General features: G+C 39.7%; 1 protein-coding gene across 1 annotated transcript in view; it reads right to left on the reverse strand.

Moving 5' to 3' along the window:
* The window catches only part of LOC121906484 (probable ribonuclease ZC3H12C), a 38,314-nt gene that overhangs the window by 9,156 nt on the left and 9,124 nt on the right, over positions 1–20,034 (reverse strand). The window contains exon 2 of the mRNA XM_042425353.1: positions 425–1,315. Coding sequence (XP_042281287.1) covers positions 425–1,203 — 779 coding nt within the window. The 5' untranslated portion in view covers positions 1,204–1,315. The remainder of the gene's footprint in view (positions 1–424; positions 1,316–20,034) is intronic.

Below are 20,034 nucleotides of genomic sequence, written 5' to 3' on the forward strand. Positions count from 1 at the left end.
TTCATTTTGACACCAAAAGAGCGTGGTGACATGTAAATGTAAATGCAATAGACTGGGGGTGCTGTTTCGCTTAATGCATTTGAATATTGTCCACTGTACAGCAGGTTAAGTCTTTGAAAATGAAATGTCAAATAAATTGTGAAAATGAAAATACAAATTGGATTATTGCATTCTCAGTTTCATTTTTACTCAAATGACACATACATATGTGGAAAATTATAATGCTATTGGGGAATTACATTTTCATTTTCATTTATTGGTCATGGTAGAACAGTGATTAGTCACTGTTCCCTCAATCCACATAGTATTCAATTTGTGGGGTGAAGCATCAGTGCAGCCATCATGTAAAATGTGGCTACATATATGTGTACAGTGAAGGCGGGAATGCATAAGCCTGTTGTTTCCAAAAACTTCTCTTCCTGACCTCATGGCTACGTTGCTCCCATCCACCACAACAGGCCGAAGGTTTTCTTTGTCCTCCAGTAGCTGAGATGGGCACAGCAGCCGGCAGGAGTCCAGGGAGGATGTGGAGGAGGAGAAGGAGGAGGAGCAGGCCAAAGAGGAAGACAAAGAGGAAGAGGGAGACCGGGAGACGGTCGAGCCTCCTCCACCTCCTCCTCTTTGCTGCTCCATCTCTGTCTTGGTTCCCAATTTGACCAGTTCTCCAAGGATGTCGTTAATGAGTGCGTCTGGGCCCAGTTTCTTCAGCACCAGCAGCACCAGCTCCTCAGAGTAGCCTAGCTTAAGAGCAAATTCTACCTTGGTGCGGCAGTCTGTGACAGGGTCAGAGGGAGGGGATGTTTCTGGCAGTGGGGAGTCTCCAGGGGATCGGTTTGGTGCCAGGTCCAGCCTGAATGGCTGACAGAATGAAGGCTGATCTTCGTGAGGGTTTTGAGAAGCAGAGACATTCTGGAGGCGTTCATCTTCACTGTCAGAGACGGCACTCTCCTCAGAGAAGTTACTGCAACTACTACTGCTACTATAGCTTGAATGAGTACTACAACTAGTGCTGCTGCTACCAATACTGTTACTGCTGTTACTCAAGGTACCAGCTCCGACCTGTAAGGCCACTACATTCCCAGCACCCGTCGCAGTGCTCAGACCTGCCTGCCGCTCAGCACCTTCCACATGGAGGTAGTCCAGATCCAGCCCCAGGCTGAGGATGTGGCCTGTCCCATCCTCCAGATGGTCCCTCAGGCCCATCAAGCCGTCTCATACATCCAGCTCCTCGCCCTCCGTGACCTCCCAGGCACCTGACCGACCCCACCGTTACTACTGATAGTTAACAGTTCACTCACTGGTCCTGGGAGGGAAGCTTGAGGGAGACACAAGAAGCAACTGGTTAAATTCCTGAGGACTGAATGAAACAAACAAAATACAGATTGTTTTGATACTATATGTAGGAATGAATTAGGTCTAGAAGGTCTATTGATTAATGAACGGACACATTCAATCAATGGTTTGCTTTATACTGTATCTTAAAAACACCTTGTACGACTTTATAACCCCACTTACACCTGGTTTTAACAGACGGTATGTATCTGAATATATTACCTGAATGAGGAAAAACGCATATTTATGCAAGGTGTAAATTTATGCAGAATGTATTGTATTGTGATTGCAACTCAGCCAGGTGTAAATACAATCTGTACAGTTTTTGCCACATTCTTTAGAAATAATCTGGGGAGACCCCGTAGCTACATGGTCAAGACACTGACCATGAACCACAACATCTATCCAGGGACCTTTGTTGCATCTTCCCCCCGTAATTTCTTGTCAAGACTTAAAGAAGACATAACATGCCTTTTGTGATTTTCTGTTCCAAAACTTGAAATGCTGCCTTCAAGTCAAAGCCAGGGCTTCAACCCGCTATTAAAGCTCCGTTTGCAAAGTTACCTCTACTTCCCCATCAAAGTGACGTCAGAGTGTCACTTTCCCACTTTTGACCACTGCCATCTTGGATTTTTGGAGCCAGAAGTGACCATATTTGGACGAGAGGGTGGAGCCGTCCCTAACACTAGCTGCTAGCTTTGTTAGCACATTGCATTTACAGTCTACGATAAACTGTGATAATACTAATGCTAATTTTCGTAAGCAAAAAGCAGGCTTAAAACCATTAAAACAAAATGTACTTACCGGAAAAAACCGAACATCCGACTCCAAACTTTCATGAACAGAAAACACACTGAAATAGCGTTGGCTATGGCTACACCTATACCTTTACGCCTATACTATATGCCAAGGTTATGTTACCTAACCAATGGTGTTGTCATGTTAGCGACGTGCTTGTCACGGCACCCACCAGTCACTCCAAGCGGCCACACCCTTAATAATGCATAACTTTAAGCCTTAATAAAAATTTAAACAAGTGAGTTATAAAAAAATTCACCCCCCATACAGTTGTCATGAATGGGGAAATTGGCTATAGAGACCAAAACTATTTCTTGTACCAGGCTGTAAACATGTTTATTTCTGCTGTAATGTTGCACATTTTAACATGGGGAACTATGGGGATTGACTTGCTTTTCAAGTCAGCCTCAAGTGTTCATTTGAGGAACTGCAGTTTTTAGCACTTCTGCATTGGCTTCATTTTTCAGCCCTGGAGGATGCCGCTTGGCTGCATTGCCATGTTTCTACAGTAGCCCAGAATGGACAAACCAAACACTGGTAGGGGAGGGTGAGAGGTATTCAGTTGGTTGCAATTTGCAACTTCACCATTAGATGGCACTAAATCTTACACACTGGTCCTTTAAATGCAACCCATGATAATAGTTTATTATTAGATGCCAAGTTTAAATTGGGAGTATGGCAAATACAGGAGCAACAGCAGTCAAAGGCTATGGATACGTAGGTATATATGTATGCATTATAAGATTGCTGTGCACTAATGGTCATGCTGGGTTTTACACTAGTTAACACTTTCCGCCTACCTATTTATTGTTCATTTTGATCCCTATTACCATTTTGAATTATGTGAAAATCATGAATATCTAATACAACAGTGCCACAAACTATTTATGTAATACTGTTTACCAATGGAAGGATCTACAAAAATGCTGGAAAAGACATTGCATACATATAAGGTTATTGTAATTAACTAAGTTCAGCTGACAAGACATTGCACACAGTATAAGGTAAATGCATTTAAATTGCAACCATATATTGCATATGTGACATGTTGCAAGAGTACTGAGCAAGAGCAGGTATCAGCCTCTTCCTGAGTTATTGATGACTCCTTATTTTCACACCATGGCTTGACAGAGTACTCAAAAAAGCTTAAGCCTTGCAGAGGCAGAGTGAATGTCAAACTTTGGTTCATATTATAATGAAAATGTATGTTTTAATCTTGTATCAGACAATATGAAATGGCAGTTGGATAGGAAGTAGCAGCAGAGGAGAGTAGGATGCAAGAACTAAACTTAAACAGGAATGAATGCTTTATGAAGTTTAACAGAATACAACAGGCTTTTAAGAGCTACTGTAAAAGGGCAAGTTGAAAAATGTAACTCCTCTTACTTGTTGCTCCACTTCTACTGATTTGCATTTTAGCAGCAATAAGCTCAGTTATCAAACATCAATTAGACCAGAGGCAAAATACCAGACACCTGAGCAAACAACCATATCCAAGTAATGCCATGCCTTTCCTGTACATAATAACTGGAAAGCCTTGCCAAGAATCACACCTTCCAACATTCACTGCCCCTAAGAGTAATACGTCAATGCAGGGTTGGGTGATGAGTGAGTTTTGTGTGGAAGAAGTGCTGGAATGCAGGGTCCAAGCAGTGTTTCTAGCTGTAGTTACCCTTTGAAAACAACAAGTTATTATAATTGTAATTGTGTTTTAAAGATGTAGGTAAAACAACTCTTACTATACAGTGATAATGTAGCCATTACATATAGCAGCTTATCCTTTGGAGAGTCATGGGGGGCTGGAGCAGCCACACTGGGTGAGAAGCTGACATTCGAGAAAATGACCATGTAACTTTAAACGGGACCTATTATGTTCATTTCCAGCTCTATTTTTTTTTATTTTTGGACTCCACTAGAGTCGCTTTGCATGATTCACAGTTCAAAAATGTATCTTATACTGGCCCTTTATGCAGCCCCTCAGTTCAGCCTCTGTCTCTAACAGGCAGTTTTAGCTCCTGCCTCTTTAAGGCCCCCACTCCGTTCTGATTGACCAGTTTTCAGGAAGCCTGCTGAGGAGCAGCACGTATCAGAGTTGTGTTAAGTTACTGCCGATGCAAACCCAACATTTCCTGCTTTACTGCTTCAAATTAAAAGCTTTTAAATGACTAAATAACAAAGACTTTTATTGTGAAGAATTTACAGGAAATGGAACGTATTCCTCACCGAATTAGCAGAGCTGTGCTCAGCACAACAAGGTATGGAGATATTTGGAGCTCTTTGTTCAGTGGATCAGTTAGAAATAATGCAGGGAGGAATAGTACCAGCAGAAACAGCCACAGTGATGATGATGTTTGATGAAGAACTGCAGACGACCAGCACACCTCCAATAGGTAAACAACTTATTTTACTTTGCCGTGCTGTATAATGGAAAAACACTCACAGCGTGCCAGCTCGACTCAAGTCGTGGCCTGGTGTGACTACCCCCAAAACAATGGAAAAACGCCATAATGTTAGCAGAGTGGAGCAGTGAACTGGTGTGCTGTGCAGATGACCATATAAAGAAATTTGTCACAAGCCGATGTTGGTTCGGGCTGAAAGTAAAAAAAAACGAAACCAAGCATTCAGAGCAGTCTGAAGCCGATGCTTTTTGCTCACAAGGATTACTTCTATATATGTTTACCTTATTATTTGTCACTTTGGCCATGTTTAATATGAACATCTGACATTGTAACATTATATATATGACTTAAAATAAGGAAAAGCATAATAGGTCCCCTTTAATAAAAAGACAAGGACATAAAGTGCTGCTGATGCAAAGCACCTGAAACCACCTGAAACCACCTGAAACCAGAATCAGCCAGTACCATACATCTACAGAGCTTCAGCACTAGCTGCTGTTTCGGTCCATCTCGTGCCACCTATAGGCAATAAAAGGAACAGCAGTGGGCTTTCACCAGCAGATGTAGACACGCACACGTGCACATTCTACAGGCAAGAAAATACTATATTTGAATAAAAATAAGATTATGTTCTTTTCTGGAAATTGTCAGAAAAAAGTTTCTGCTATATTTGGTCTTCTGCTGTCATAAAGGAAAATAAAGTATTAATTATAAATTAAATCTCCATTTTACCGCAAGAAATGGACTAGGTGTGCGAGTGTCTGAACTGCAGCAATTTTGATTTTGTGCCACCTGTAGACACTGAGTGTTACAAGTGCAGGAAAATGCATCCATCTGACTATTATAAGATGGTCCACAGCAATATAAAGTATACATGACTTGCTGTAACAGGCTGGTATGGTCCCTTAAAAACTCAATGCAGTTTGCATTTAATTTCAAAGTACAGAGCTTAACATTACAAATTCAAATTCTCAAAATAAAAAGCACCTAATAAATATCACAAATATCAGCATTCACTGATGAACCTCTAGTGTGACAACAGTGTTTATGAGCCCTTCATGAAGGATTCTCAGTTCCCTCATCATAACAATTTCAAAGAACCCCTAATGGTCCTTAAAGTGTCTCTTTCTTCTCTGAGGCCTGCTGGCCTCGTGGGAGTCCAGGGATCTGTTGTGATGAGAAATTACTTACTGACCCCGGATGTTTACTTTGCTCCCACATCTCTACTGTATCAAGGACACATATACATTAAAACACACCATAATAACTATACAACGGCTTCCTTTTTAATGTTCTTTATCCTTAGATCTAGTTCAGTCCTGTTTGTTTGATGCAAATAATGTTCCCTCAGTACAACATCAGGGCTTTTGTTCATTGTGCCGCAGATTAACAAATATGTGAACAATGGGGAAGGTCATTCTTCCAGTTGCCTCTACTTGTCTTTTTGCTTTACACAGAAACACATTGTTCATGCAGAGCTGTGCACAAAGGAATTGACTCTCAAAGATCAGTTGTAAGATAATTCAAAACAGCACCTGTGATTACTGGTATGATGTGGACAGAGCGACTGTTGACCTGCTTAGGTTGCAGTTCACACCACAAACATTGACAATGTGTTTGCTGTTTATCTGTGGAAATACCCATGAGGGGTACTTCCAAAGCATCGCTCTGCTCCAAGCTTTTGTGAGAAAATTATATTTCAGTGCCTTAGTTTTTTACAGCTTTGTTGTGTGAACTTGTTTCCTGCAGGCCACTGTACCTTCTCTCTTTAATCAATGCATTATAAGGACACTATCAAACAAACACACTTCTGATTGTCTATCCTGCTACTATGGGCAAAGCGGAAGCATCTCAAAATCAGTTTTGCTGCTGATAGTAAACCATCCTGACATTAGTTTGAATTTAATGTTAATCTGTGGCGGCGGACACAGATGAAGACAGAGAGACAGAAAACAGAAACCAAAATTGTGAAAAAAGTGTGAAAAAAGGAAAAAAGCAAGGCTGTATAACTTTTGCTGAACCGCTGCCACTGTGGTCATAACACAAGGCGCACCATATTTTCACACATTTTCTCAAGATTTTCCAAGATTCTCTTGATACAGTTCCTTTGAAGACATCATCATTAGGCAAATAATGATAGCAAAAAGAATGGGACAAAAGCAGGAAGCACACATTTCTCCTACTGAAGAGTTTTAAAGTGAGTGAAGTGAAATATACTGAAAGATACTGATCTTACCAGACCGAACAAGGCTATAGCAGCAAAACTCCCGAGTGTACTGAAATGAGCAAGGGTGCATTTTATTGCTTATGACTTCAACTTTTCATTTGTTAGAGGAAACCTGTATTACTCTTTTCTTGCTTTAAATGAAGACTACTCTAACATAGTAGCTATCTGAGCATGAAATGGCTTTAAAAACCAGTAAAATTCAATATGTATTTCATTTAAATGCTTACAAATTATTCTCTGCAGACCCTTTTTTTCATCTACAAGCCTCTGCCAAATGATTCAAAATAGTTCATTTCAGACATTGTATGCATGCATATGTGTGGTTATATTTTAGCGACAGTTGTAATTGAGGAGTCTCTTGGATCTTGGGCTAAAGCACCGGAAAGCAGGGGCCTCTTAATGTCCCGACCCCCGACGTCTAAGCTGCCGCGCCACTGTTTGTCACCCTGAATACCACAAGAGAGCTGGAATAATTTAGTCCACCAACAACAAAAGACCCACAAATGGAAAGAGCGAGAGTGTGTTTTTGTGTGTGTGTGTATCAAGAGGGTGGGGGGAAGAAGTGTGTCTGGCTTGCCGTCCTTCAACAATGCAGCTGCCACCCAATCTGTCCTCCTGTGATGGGAGTATTGTTCTCTCGGCCTGAGCAGCATGCACAGACGGAGGCTGGAGCTTTTCAAACCCGTTCACCCCCACAATCACTCACACACACACACACACACACACGCACACACACACACACACACACACACACGCACGCACGCACATGACGTTTGGTAATGCGGCAGTCTCGGTCACAAGTTGCCAGACGGAATCTTTGAAGAGTCAGCAGAAATATGACAGTGACACAGCGAGTGTAAATCACCTAGTCAGAGGCAGTCAAGTGCTGTATGTGTGTAACCTCTGTGTTTCCCAGTTTGTAAGGCTTTTACTGCTGTGAGTTTGAGTTTTAGAAAAATATTCAATATAAACAAGGTAAAAAAGATATTCACATGTAAAAAAGCTTTTTTTCCCCCTAAATGACATATGGAAAGAAAGCAGCTCTGAACATCTGCAAGTATTTAATGACAGAGCCAAGCTTTCAGTTAGTGAAAGTATATCTTATTTTGGAAAAACATTAACTATTTTACAGTAAAACCCACTCTACAAGATGTACTATGACATTATGCTGGCCTATGTTATTGATCAGATGTGTTATAAATTTCAAGCAACCATTATTTTTCTAAATTTAGAATTACACTCACTGAAGATTCAAATTTTCATACACAAAGCCAAATATTTTATTAGAAATAACATTCGCATCTAATTCTAAACAATTAACACTAAGAGTTTGATTAATGAAATAAGAAATACAGTTTATATTTTTTCCTCATAGTTTTTTTCTTAGTGAATAATTCTATGATTATATGCTTGTATAATAATCCACAGTGCAAAATGAACAATAACTATAATAAATGAAAAAAAACTACAAAGTACTACTACAAAGTGTTGTTGCTCTGATAAAATATTCATTGTGAAATGTTTTATAACCATGTCCTACTACTGAATGCTCTGTGAAAGATTATAGATAACTTTCAGTGTAATGTACTATATTGACATTGATGTTTAGATGAATCATTATGACATGGTCTACCCAGAATAAACTAGATACAAATACAGAAAACAAATCAGTTTCTCCAGTTTAGACCTGGACTGGTAAAATAATAAGAGCTCTCATTCAGAGTACTGTGTATGAGGTAATATACAGGAAGAGTTAAAGTACTTTTTAGGCATTTTTATGAATAGAAGTTTGGGTAGATTCTGTGACACGCAATGTATGGACTTTCAGATTGACATTTCTATATAAAATGCCATAGATAGACATATCAGGCCTGCAATTATTGGCTTATAGTGTTATATGCACAACCACAACAATATTGAAGCTCCTTATGGATTTTCTATTGTAAGTGACTTATAAACATTTTCTATATCAATGAATTCTTACAAATAAATATAGTATATGAGTTTCGTTGGAACATGACATGTTTGGAATTCTTTTTTTTTTTTTTTTTTGGCAGTGATCCTCAGTGACATACATTCAACTTTTTTTTATCTGAATAGACATCTGGAATGTAACCCATTAATGTGTCAGATCTACCTGCTGGTTAATTAACAGACAGCTGATGATAGTTTCCACCCATTAAGTGGCAATGGCAAGTAATGAAAACATGAAGAAGAAAGAAAGATATAGGAGACACGGGAATTTGAATTCAGATTTGTGAGGTTGGAAAATATGATTTTCAAGACATGAGATACAAATGGCAGAGCTTGAGTTGTGTTTAGCTATGGTAAGTCAGGTCAAGGCAAGTTTGTTAGTGTTTAATGTTTTAATAAAAATCATATACCTGTACCAATATAATGTAGAAGAATAATAAATATTCTCTCAGTTCTTTGAGACATGCAGAAATGTTACTCAGCTGGGAACCTTTTTAGTGAAAATCACAAATTCTATAACAACACAATTATATGTCAGAATAACTCATCTGCCATTTCTGTAGGTGTGTGTGACTTTGGGAGGAAGAGGGGGATGAGTGCCTCCATAGTGAGCAGATGCTGCAGCCTCCACCTCGGTGACCCAGCCTGCCTGCCTGCACTTCATTGGCACTATGTGTATCTCTGTATGTGTCATGATCCAGGGTTAGCCCCCTTGGGGATGTATGGAGGGAGGAGCTCCCCTGAGGCCAGACCCTGACCAGTCCCTCAGGGCCACCGGATGGCTGCCATTTGCTGGCTGAGCCCGGCAGAGAGCCGGTGTGCCACACCGGCAACCGGCTGGGAGGGGGACAAAGGGTGTGTGGAAGGGGTGGGGGTGGGGAGTATATATGGGCAGTGGGGGCAACAGATGCCTGCTGAAGCCACAGGGGACCTCCCTGAAAGCATCCTCCTCATCCACCCCCCACCTCCTGCTCTCCTGCAACTGGTGGTGTCCAGATTCATCCTCGGTGATACATATCACCACTGTCTGTCATGTGACCTTTTTTGGTAGAGTTGTGGGTAACACTCACTTTCACCTCTGACTTGTGCAGGCTCTCAGTTGGTTACGTCTGCTTCTGCCTCCCAGTTGCTGACTAAACCGCTGACTAAACCCTCTCGCCTACATCAGGTTCAGGCATGTCACAGGCTATCATACGTGGGGGGGATTAAAGCGGTGAGAGTGGAATCATTGATCATCTTTGGTTTCACTCTCAGTATTCTCTGATTAGGATGGGTTTGGCTGAATTAAATTGAAGTAAAATTTCTCTATTCTTTGTGTTGTGGGAGAGCCCCAAGGAATCCCCCCAGAAGCCCTCAATGAAAACCATAAAAACCTTTCTATCTCTCTCAATTTCACTCATGAACAGACTTTATACCATATAGCTACAATAAAACCTTCCAAAGTGAACAATATATTTTTTAAAATCACACCTTTGGAAATATTAGGCATTGTCTGTCTATAAAGTAAACAATCTGAGTGTTCTGTTACATATGGCATTTGCAACCTTCAACATGTGAAACAGTTTTGAGCTGAAGACAAAATAACACAATCATCACAACAATACTGGAACTTGAAGTTTTTCTCTAACTGAACATTTTGGTCACATCTGCACATATAGGCTGTTGTTGCTGTTAAACTGATTACTGTACCTTTTGGGGGAATATGGTCAGGTAGACATCATGATAAAAAGTTTTACAATCAAGATGAAAACACTGCAACCCATGACAAAGCATGATAACAGTGATTTGAATTTTCTTTAACGTGCTAAATTTAGGCTAAACCAAGGTGAAAGATCAAGAAATGAAAACAAAATCACTTACCACACAACCCCAAAGGAAACGACAGGGTGGCAACACAGAGAAAAGGCAACAACTCCTACAAGTTCTCTCCTGAAATGCTACCTATAGTTATTCCAGTCAGAAAAACTTTAGGGGGAATTTCCCAATGTTGGTGCTGACAAAGTAAGCCTGGACATATGATGAAATTCCTTTTTAAAGCAAAAAAAAAAAAAAGAGTCAAATCTCAGTATCCACTAGAGAATTGGAGAAAGTAAAGCTGCCAATCCAAGGGAGGGCTGAGCAAAATGAAGTTCCTGGTTGAGTTTAGCAGCAATCACAAGTGATCAGCCTTCAAGTTTTCCTTTTTGGTTGAGAAGCAGAGTGCAGTGTCCTGAAGCTGTAGGTTCAGCTGTGTGACTGACAACAGATGGAGTGTAAGGCAACTACCATCCCCTCCTCACACTGAGTCTGCCTACTAACCAATAAGAACACAGTAATCTCACAACACACACACGTCTCACTTTCCTGTCTTCAGCAAAGCCTCTTCTGTACAGACACCAATCACCCACCTCTCCACCCATTAAAAAGGGACACTAAGATAAGCAAGGATAACTCCACCCCCTCTACCCCCCTACCCAAAACCTCACAGACACACAGACCCACACACACACACACACACACACACACACACACACACACACACACACACGCACACACACACACACACACACATACACACCAGCCCATCCGCCGGCTTGAGCCATGAAGGCCTGAGTTGACAATGGCGAGGAGGGGGATACAATACAAAGGAGGGCCCTCGGCGGGCAGCTGCACACAGACGCACCATGCTCAGGGCCATTACACACACAAACACACACACACACACACACACACACACACACAGACACACAGACACACACACACACACACACACACACACACACACACACACACACACACACACACAAATACAGATACATGAGGAGAAAGAGCAAGTGAAAAAAACACAGAGCCCAGAATTGAGCCCTGTGGAACACCTGGCCCACTGGGGACGGCTGCCGCCTCCGACTTCTTTGTTTCATGGGTTGGGGGATTGGCTTGACTCAGACAATGAGATGAATTATTTTGAAAGTAGTGTGTGCTCCAAAAGTGGGTGTTAGGAGTGTGTGTGCACATAGGTAGGCAGGGACATTTTTTGTCTGACGGCCAAAATAACTGTGTATGTGTACTTGCTCTCTATCATTCTTTTCTCTTTCATGGCACATGTGCGCACACACATACACACATAAAGAGCCTGACTCTGCAAAATTTTTACTTTACTGAATATACATTTGCTGACTTGCCTGAAACTGGACTTGTATTATAATTTTTTTTTCAGATTTTTACATTTTATTTTATTGATAGACTACTTAACTATAAATCTGAGACAAAAATTGATATTTAAAAATAACATATCATAGATTGTCACAATAAATGTTACATAAAATAAATATATAGAAACCTGTAGGTAACATGCTGCTCTGTAACTCGGAAACCCTGGAAGGTTTTCAAACATCATCTGAGATTCTGTCCTTCTTTCAATTTGTGGATTTGGGCGACACAACTCAAGACTCTCATGACAGAGTCACAGTGATGCTCAAACCTATCTTTAAATCATCTCAACTTCTTTTTGTATTATTTTTCAGTCAACTCCTGAACTTATGGCTAGATCTTTCACTGATATACTGTGTCTCTGTGCTGCTCAGGCTGCTGCTGACAGGATTTTCATAATAACATGATGCCTGACATTCACAAACAAATCAGTTGGCCAAGCTGTGGTTGTAGCCTATTGTAGCTAGTGTAAGTAAAATTAGGGCTCTGGGTAAAACTCACCGGTAAATCGCAATACCCTCCACTGAGGATAATATTATCCAACCTTTGGAAGGCAATGCAATGACAAATTTGTTTCCTAACATCTGACATGAAACACAGAGAGCAGAGGAGAGAACAAAAACTAGCACAACCATAAATGAAAGCAAAACACAGTAGAGACTCTCACACTGAGCTGAAATGAAATGAGTGCACATAAATTAGGTAAGTAACATAAATAAACAGATTTTATTTCTTTCAGGATGGGTGAACTGCCCCTCCAAGGCAATGGTAGAGGAAACACTGAGCATTTAGTTGTGACATCACAACCTTACGGTCCAAACAGCTTGTTTAAAGGCACAGTTTCTAAATACGGGAGGTGTACATTTCTCTATGAACTGGGATACTTTCACAGTATTTATATAGCACCTAGACATCCGTTATAATCAAAAAAGAAATGGAAATCTCCCTTTCTACACTATGTCCCCTTTAATGTTTGGATTGATTACAGAACATTTATATTAACTAAGCTCAACTGTTACTGATGCTCTGGTTCTTCCTTAAAAAGGACCAGATGTCTTAATTTGCTTTTGGGAGGAATTTTCTCCAACAGTAATAAAGTTGTTTAATTAAACAGCATGTCTGAGCAACAGTCACAAATTAACTAACAACACCTAATACTTGAAATTAATTGTAATATCAAATGATCTTAGTTTTGTCCAGTGAAGTCATTTTCAATTCTGTAATGTTTGGAATGTTTAAACTATAAATACGAACCGCTTCAGATTCTCCACCTCATCGATTGCTGTTGCTGCTAGTTAACAATGTGTGCAGCTTCAAGTTGAGGGTTGCCAAGTCATCAGGTCTAGTATCCCCCATATCCTATATCCCATATCATAATAGTGCACTTTTTTTTGCAGAAAACACAGAAACCTGGCAACTCTGCAGAGATCTTGCTGTTGACATTACGTGGAGTTTAGGTGGCTAGATTGTTTGAGATTGGTAAAAACATTTTTAGGGACAATCCAGCAACACCTTGATAGATTGGTAAAGACATGTCCCTACATTACCATCCATACCCAAATGTACACTCATGTCTCAGACAGAAAGTTGGCAGGTGGGGTAGGAAGCTGTGAACAGGAAAAGCCTCAAACTAACAAGGGATGGAAAAGGAAAAAGTAGGAAAAGTGAGAAAAGAAGAGAAAAAAAAGCAAGAGTTGGGCTCCATTGTTTGGACACGGTCCTGACAAAACGGCAGCGTCTTTTGAAAGACTTCCGATTGTGAGGAGGGGTATTACTTTTAAGCTTAGAGAAGGTCAGAAACAAAGACCGGCTGCCTGTTAGGCTGGACTTAAACAGTTCGAGTTACCAGGCCATTTCACCTCCAGAAAGGAGGAGGTTTATTATTTTCCTCAAAACTCCCAGTGGAACAAAACCTTATTCACCCTTCAGTAGAAAAGATTACAGAAAAGGTATGAATACAGGCCAAAACAACCTATCAAAAGAACGGAACACTTGACCTACTGTGCATACAATTTAAGTACAAAATCACAAATAAAGCTAAATTAATTAATAACATATTATACTGGTGTTTTGCAGGTTCACTGTCTTAGTTTAGTCTGTTAATATGCTAACATTTGCTAATTATCACTAAACACAATGTATAGATGAAGCTGGTGAGAATATCATTAGTTTTACTGGTATCTTGTCATAAAACGTAATATTTGACAAGTTAAAATTTTGACCTGATGATGACACTAAATCAAAAATAAGGGGATCCTTAAAACCATTATTTTTCATCTTCTGGGCACCATGGGTATTTATAGCAAATTTCGCAGGAATAACCTATCCAATAGTTACCCAGACATTTCACTAAAAACAAAACTGTAAACCTCTTGGTGGCGCTAAAGGAAAGGTCATGGGATCACCAAAGTCATCAGGATTCATCCCCAGAGGACCATGACTGTCTGTACAAATATCCATCCAATATTTTTGGCATAGTTCATTCTGAACCTAAGTGGACCGACTGACAGACCAACATTACCATCCACAGAGGCATGCAGCCAGCAACTTTGCAACTCTCCATTATTTTGACAACAAAGTGATTCAACCTAGAGCTAAGTATTGAAACTGAACACTTTTGTACAACTTAAAGTACAGCCAGCCAGCATTGAATGCCTGGTCAGCTTATTTCTGTTTCACAGGGATGTTGCGTGTTAGAAAAATTAGAAAAAAACTGAAGAAGACCTGAGCAGTTAGCGAGTTATCATGTGCAGTAATAGACACCTAAAAATGGCCCCACCTACACAAGTTCAAATTTTGACCGACAATCTAGGCAAGACGATGTCACAGTCTCACCACAGTTTGAATGAAAGGTGATCTCTGGGAAGTGTCATACAGAAATCACAGACCGTGGATGAAGCACCTTCACATATCATCTTCAGGTTTCTGAGGTGACCTTTTGAAGCCATCAGCAGTCACTGGAGCCAGAAAATCCACATTTAGGGAACATGGTGAAGTGTGCTTCCTGCCCCAGTCCATCACCTGCAGTCTCCTGACTACACACCTGCTTCCTGCCTGACATTCACAAACAAATCAGTTGGCCAAGCTGTGGCTATAGCCTATTGTAGCTAGTGTAGGTAAAATTAGGGCTCTGGGTAAAACTCACCGGTAAATCGCAATACCCTCCACTGAGGATAATATTATCCAACCTTTGGAAGGCAATGCAATGACAAATTTGTTTCCTAACATCTGATATGAAACACAGAGAGCAGAGGAGAGACCAAAAACTAGCACAACCATAAATGAAAGCAAAACACAGTAGAGACTCTCACACTGAGCTGAAATGAAATGAGTGCACATAAATTAGGTAACATAAATAAACAGATTTTATTTCTTTCAGGATGGGTGAACTGCCCCTCCAAGGCAATGGTAGAGGAAACACTGAGCATTTAGTTCCTATTAGTCATGAGATCCAGTATATTTCTACCTCCCTTCCAGCATTTACTCCTTTGGTTTCATTTTCCTATCTGACTGCCTCCCAGGGAACAACAGTGTTTTTATACTTTGACCTACAGCAAATCGGAGTATCCTGGCGAAACCTTTTATCACTATTTACTACATTCATTAAAACCTTAACTCGTCTGCTTCGTCTCAATAAAACCAGCTCTCACAGGAGATCATTGTTCTCCTCATTGTAAAATGTGTGTGCGTGTGTGCGTGTGAAGGGGTGGGGGGAGGGGCAGTTCAGTGATACCCAGTAGCAAAAAAACATCATGTAAAATGTGTTTAAACGTGTCTCTGTTTCATTACTCAAAGGAACAGGACTTATCACTTTAATAACAACAACTCATCTGTCAGCTTTGGCAACCTGCACTCATGGCTTGTCGCCAGCCTAGCAAACACAATAGAAAAATGTCGGACAGGCCTTCGCACGCTCAGTAAACATTGCCTGAATCGCGATGAATTCAAACTATCAAATCAACTAAGTGTAGTGTCCCTAAAATCACTTGTCACAAAATCACATTGATAATGAAAATATATTAATTTGGCTTATTTTATTGAAGACGATTGCATTTTCAAATGCTTTTGTGTGTATGTGTGTGTGTGTGTATTTGCCTGTTTTATAGAGTGTATATAGGCTACTGTCTTTGCAGTTTATGTGTGACTAATTGTACAGTTCAGTTTTTCTTGTCCAAACCTGTTGGATGTAGTTCCCATTTCAGTTTAAAGCCACAACATTAATGTAATCCGGGTTGCTTACACAGGAAATGTCATTTGTATTGTGTAGTATGCAAATCGACCTCTCTGGTACAAAATGTATTTTTAGGTGCAGCCACCTCAGGAGGCAAGGCCTCTTCTGGGATAGTTCACTAAAGACTCCTGCAATTGGATACTTACTTTACCGTAATCTACTCTCTAACTTCAGAGTGACATTTAATTAGGTGCATATGGTTTCAGTTGTGAAAAATTACAACCAACATCAGTAATTTAGACTGATATATGAATAGCTGAATAGCTGATTTTTGTGCTGATATCAAGCATCTTTGCCTGTGAAAACTTTGCCATGGGTCACTCCAACTCTCCAGTGAATAAAAATGATTAAGTTTATCAGCACATCACTGCTAGCCAACAGTAGGGAAACCCTGAGATACATAAAAAATACTTACACCTGCCACTGAGCATATATAAAACACATGCTTGGAAAATTTGTTCTGTTTTTGTCTGCTGCTACACAGAGAGTAAATTTAGACATACGAGAAGTAGACAACACTTTTGCCCATAACCATAACCCCACATAGAATAAATCACATGCACTTGGAAATTTTGTCAGTGGTTTTTCTTCTAACCTCAATGTGAGCCAGTCACCAGTGAACATGTTTTAAATGTATTACACTGCAGTATTTCCACATTTGGGTGAGATGAGGCATACAGTGTCTGGTGTGCTGTATGCTTTTTTACATGCCAATCTCTTTTTAGAGCAAGAAAGTCCAACACTCTGAAGTCTCTCTGTTTCCATTTCCATTTCTTTTTGTTTATCACTTTGTCGCTCCTTCCTTTGTTCAAAGCATATTAAAACCTCTCTAAAAAATAAGATAAAATGCTATAAAACTTGCATCTTTTATTATCATATTGTATTTGATCTGTAAAAGCTTTTTTAAAAATGTTATTAAAATTAAATGTTAATTTAATTTTTTTTTAATGTTTTAGTAGTGTCAGTTTTATGAATGGTGCATTTTATGAATAAATCCTGTAATAACTGCTATCAAATGTTATTTAATAATGCACATAATAATTGCATAATAATTTATTACATGATTTAGCAGTCAGTTACATTACTGAGCTCAGTTACACTTTAGATGGTTTTTAAAGTTAATTTTGATAAGGTATTACTGGGTTCAAATACTACAGCTTTTTATTTTAGCATTTAGGTAAACACAGATATTACCTTATTATGCCAATCTCATTTATCATACAACTGAGCATATTACAAGCAATTACAATTTACAAGAAAAGATAAAAGAATGAATCCAACAAATACCATAAAAACTGAACTAATTACAACCTAGAACTGCTTACAAGAGATTAGCTTTAGGCCACTTATTGTATAGTTTAGGATTTGCGTCATAGCAAACGTGTATCAACATTTTATCTCGTCTCATAAATCTAGCCTGGATCATTCTAGTAAGGGGAGAAAACTGTCAGTGCAAAAAAAAAAAAAAAAAGGCTTGAGATATTGACAAACCAATCAGTATCGGTATTAGAATTCAAGAATCCTATCAGACAAACAGTTAATTTATCACATTATAGTCATTTCACTATCAGGCTGATTTTATCCTCTCTAGTCTCTATCATCCACCCCCGCCCCCACTCCCCTCTGACTTGCAGTGACTCCTTAATTGGGGCTCAGCTGACAGGTTTTCCCCTCAGGGAGCAGGAGCACTGTGGACCATCTGCTTCAAGTCGCAGGATGAACAGGTGTCCTGCTCCCCGCCGCCTGCCTGCACCTTACCAAGCCTCTCAAACACAGCACTGCAAAATGATGCACAGTGTAGCTGCTGTTTACACAAGATAAATCTGAGTAGTTTTGTTTGACCTGTGTGGCAGTTATACCTCAAACAAAAGAAGAAACATATGGAAGTACCAACTTATCTGACAGAATGATCACAGCCATGAAAGAAAAACCTGCTATTACAGTTAAGTCACTTTAAGACTTTTAACTGACAGAAACATCTGTGTATTGAAATATTTTCCAAAATGGATCCATATATTTTTGAGAAATAAACTGTCCATGTACTGTACATATACAGTACCAACGCAATCCACAATATAATTCCACTTTGCTTTATTTCTTGATTAAAATAATGTATTCTGAAGGGGATTTCTCCTTTCCATCAGGTCATTTCCCACTGAACTTTGATTTGGTTTGAAAGAAGTAGGCATATGGACCTGAAGTTATTGGCTCTAAAATTAGTTAAGATCATGTGATACAAGTCCTACAATGTCTTTATGTCACAATGCAAAATGCAAAAATCAACAGAAAAGATCATTTGCTTCCAAGATGAAGTGATCACACCCTATCCTACAATCTTTTATTAAATGATAAAGTCTAGATGTAATTTTTATGCAAATGTTTGGCCATGAAAAATATGCTGCACATATTAAAAAATACAACTTCAAATTATTTTATATTGTATGATGTATTGTGTGTTTTGGTTAAATATTTATTTAAATAAAACATTTAATAAGCATTTTTTAAGTTCAGCAATTAAAATTCATTAATGTAATATGCTTATATGAATAGGAAATAGATTATAGCCATGACAACAATTTGACTTATGTTGGAAAGTCACTATAACTGACAATACTGTCGAGATATTGTGACAAAAACACCTGATAAAATAAACCCAGTATCTCCTCTAAACTGCTAAACTCCCTCCTGTTTGCCTGTTACCATAATACTGTTTCACAGATTTTGCAGCAGTAGCTGATTTATATCATATAAAGCCAATTAAATGGAACCTACCACATTTCACAGCACTCCCTTTCAGAGTAGTTCTTATATTGCTAATGACAGTAAAGGTCCAGTGCAAGCCTTTTACACCGACTGACGTAAGATATCTGAGAGATGAAATAAGAAGAGGAAAACAGGACAGAAGAAAAAGTAGGTGTAAAGATAATCTGAACAGACAAATGTATGAATGAGAAGAAACAGCAGGAGCAGCGGCTGCAGCAGCTCTTCCTTTAGCCCACTGGGTAAACACTGATTCAGGCTGCAGGGATTACTCCAGCCCCTTAACAAGGCCTGAGAGGTGGATTCAAGGAGAGGAAGAGCTAGTCCAGCTGGTATCATCCACACACACACACTTAACAGGCATAATGCCATACTAACAGCCTCCATACAAGCTCCTACCTATGGAGAGGGGAGCCAAAAAAACCAAGCCACATGGTGTGTGTGTGGGTAGAGGGGGATGGGACAGGGTCACCAAGGACTTTGAAGCCACAAAAGGTTGGCCTTAGGCCTAGTGCCCTCTGGGTCACTTAAAGAGGCAAGGAGGCAGCATGAAAACATGTGTGTGCACACACACACACACACGCACACACCACCTGCTGTTTGTGCAGGCTTGTGTACGGTGTAATGGAGATAGAGTAATTCAGTGGCCACACTGAGATTTACTACATAACTCAGGCCAATAAAACCTCCATGGCAACCTTAAAATGACTTAAACGACTAGTCTACTAATTATTTAGGGGAAAGAGTAAATTCTTGTCATTAGTTTGTTGGTTTATTCCAGAAAGAGAACGTGAGGATATTTAATCAGTTCTCGGAAGAAGTCAAGGAAAATTAGGGAATTTTCAGATGATGACAAACTAGGAAGGGAAAGCATTGTTTAGTCATGGAGGTGCTTTGGTGTGATCATGAAAATAATGGAAAACTCACGGAATTTCACAGCTCAACATAATGAGATGTCTTTCATACAGTCAGACACACACATTCTTTCTCTCTCTGTCTCTCTCTCTCACACACACATGCATAAATTCACAGCTCCCTGATTAAGTCATGATAGATCGTCCCCACAGGACCTGGCCTATTGAACACAGTCTGTGTGCATGTGTCTGTGGTGTGCAAATATCCAC

This window comes from Thunnus maccoyii, chromosome 11, assembly GCF_910596095.1.
Source record: "Thunnus maccoyii chromosome 11, fThuMac1.1, whole genome shotgun sequence".
Lineage (NCBI taxonomy): Eukaryota > Metazoa > Chordata > Actinopteri > Scombriformes > Scombridae > Thunnus > Thunnus maccoyii.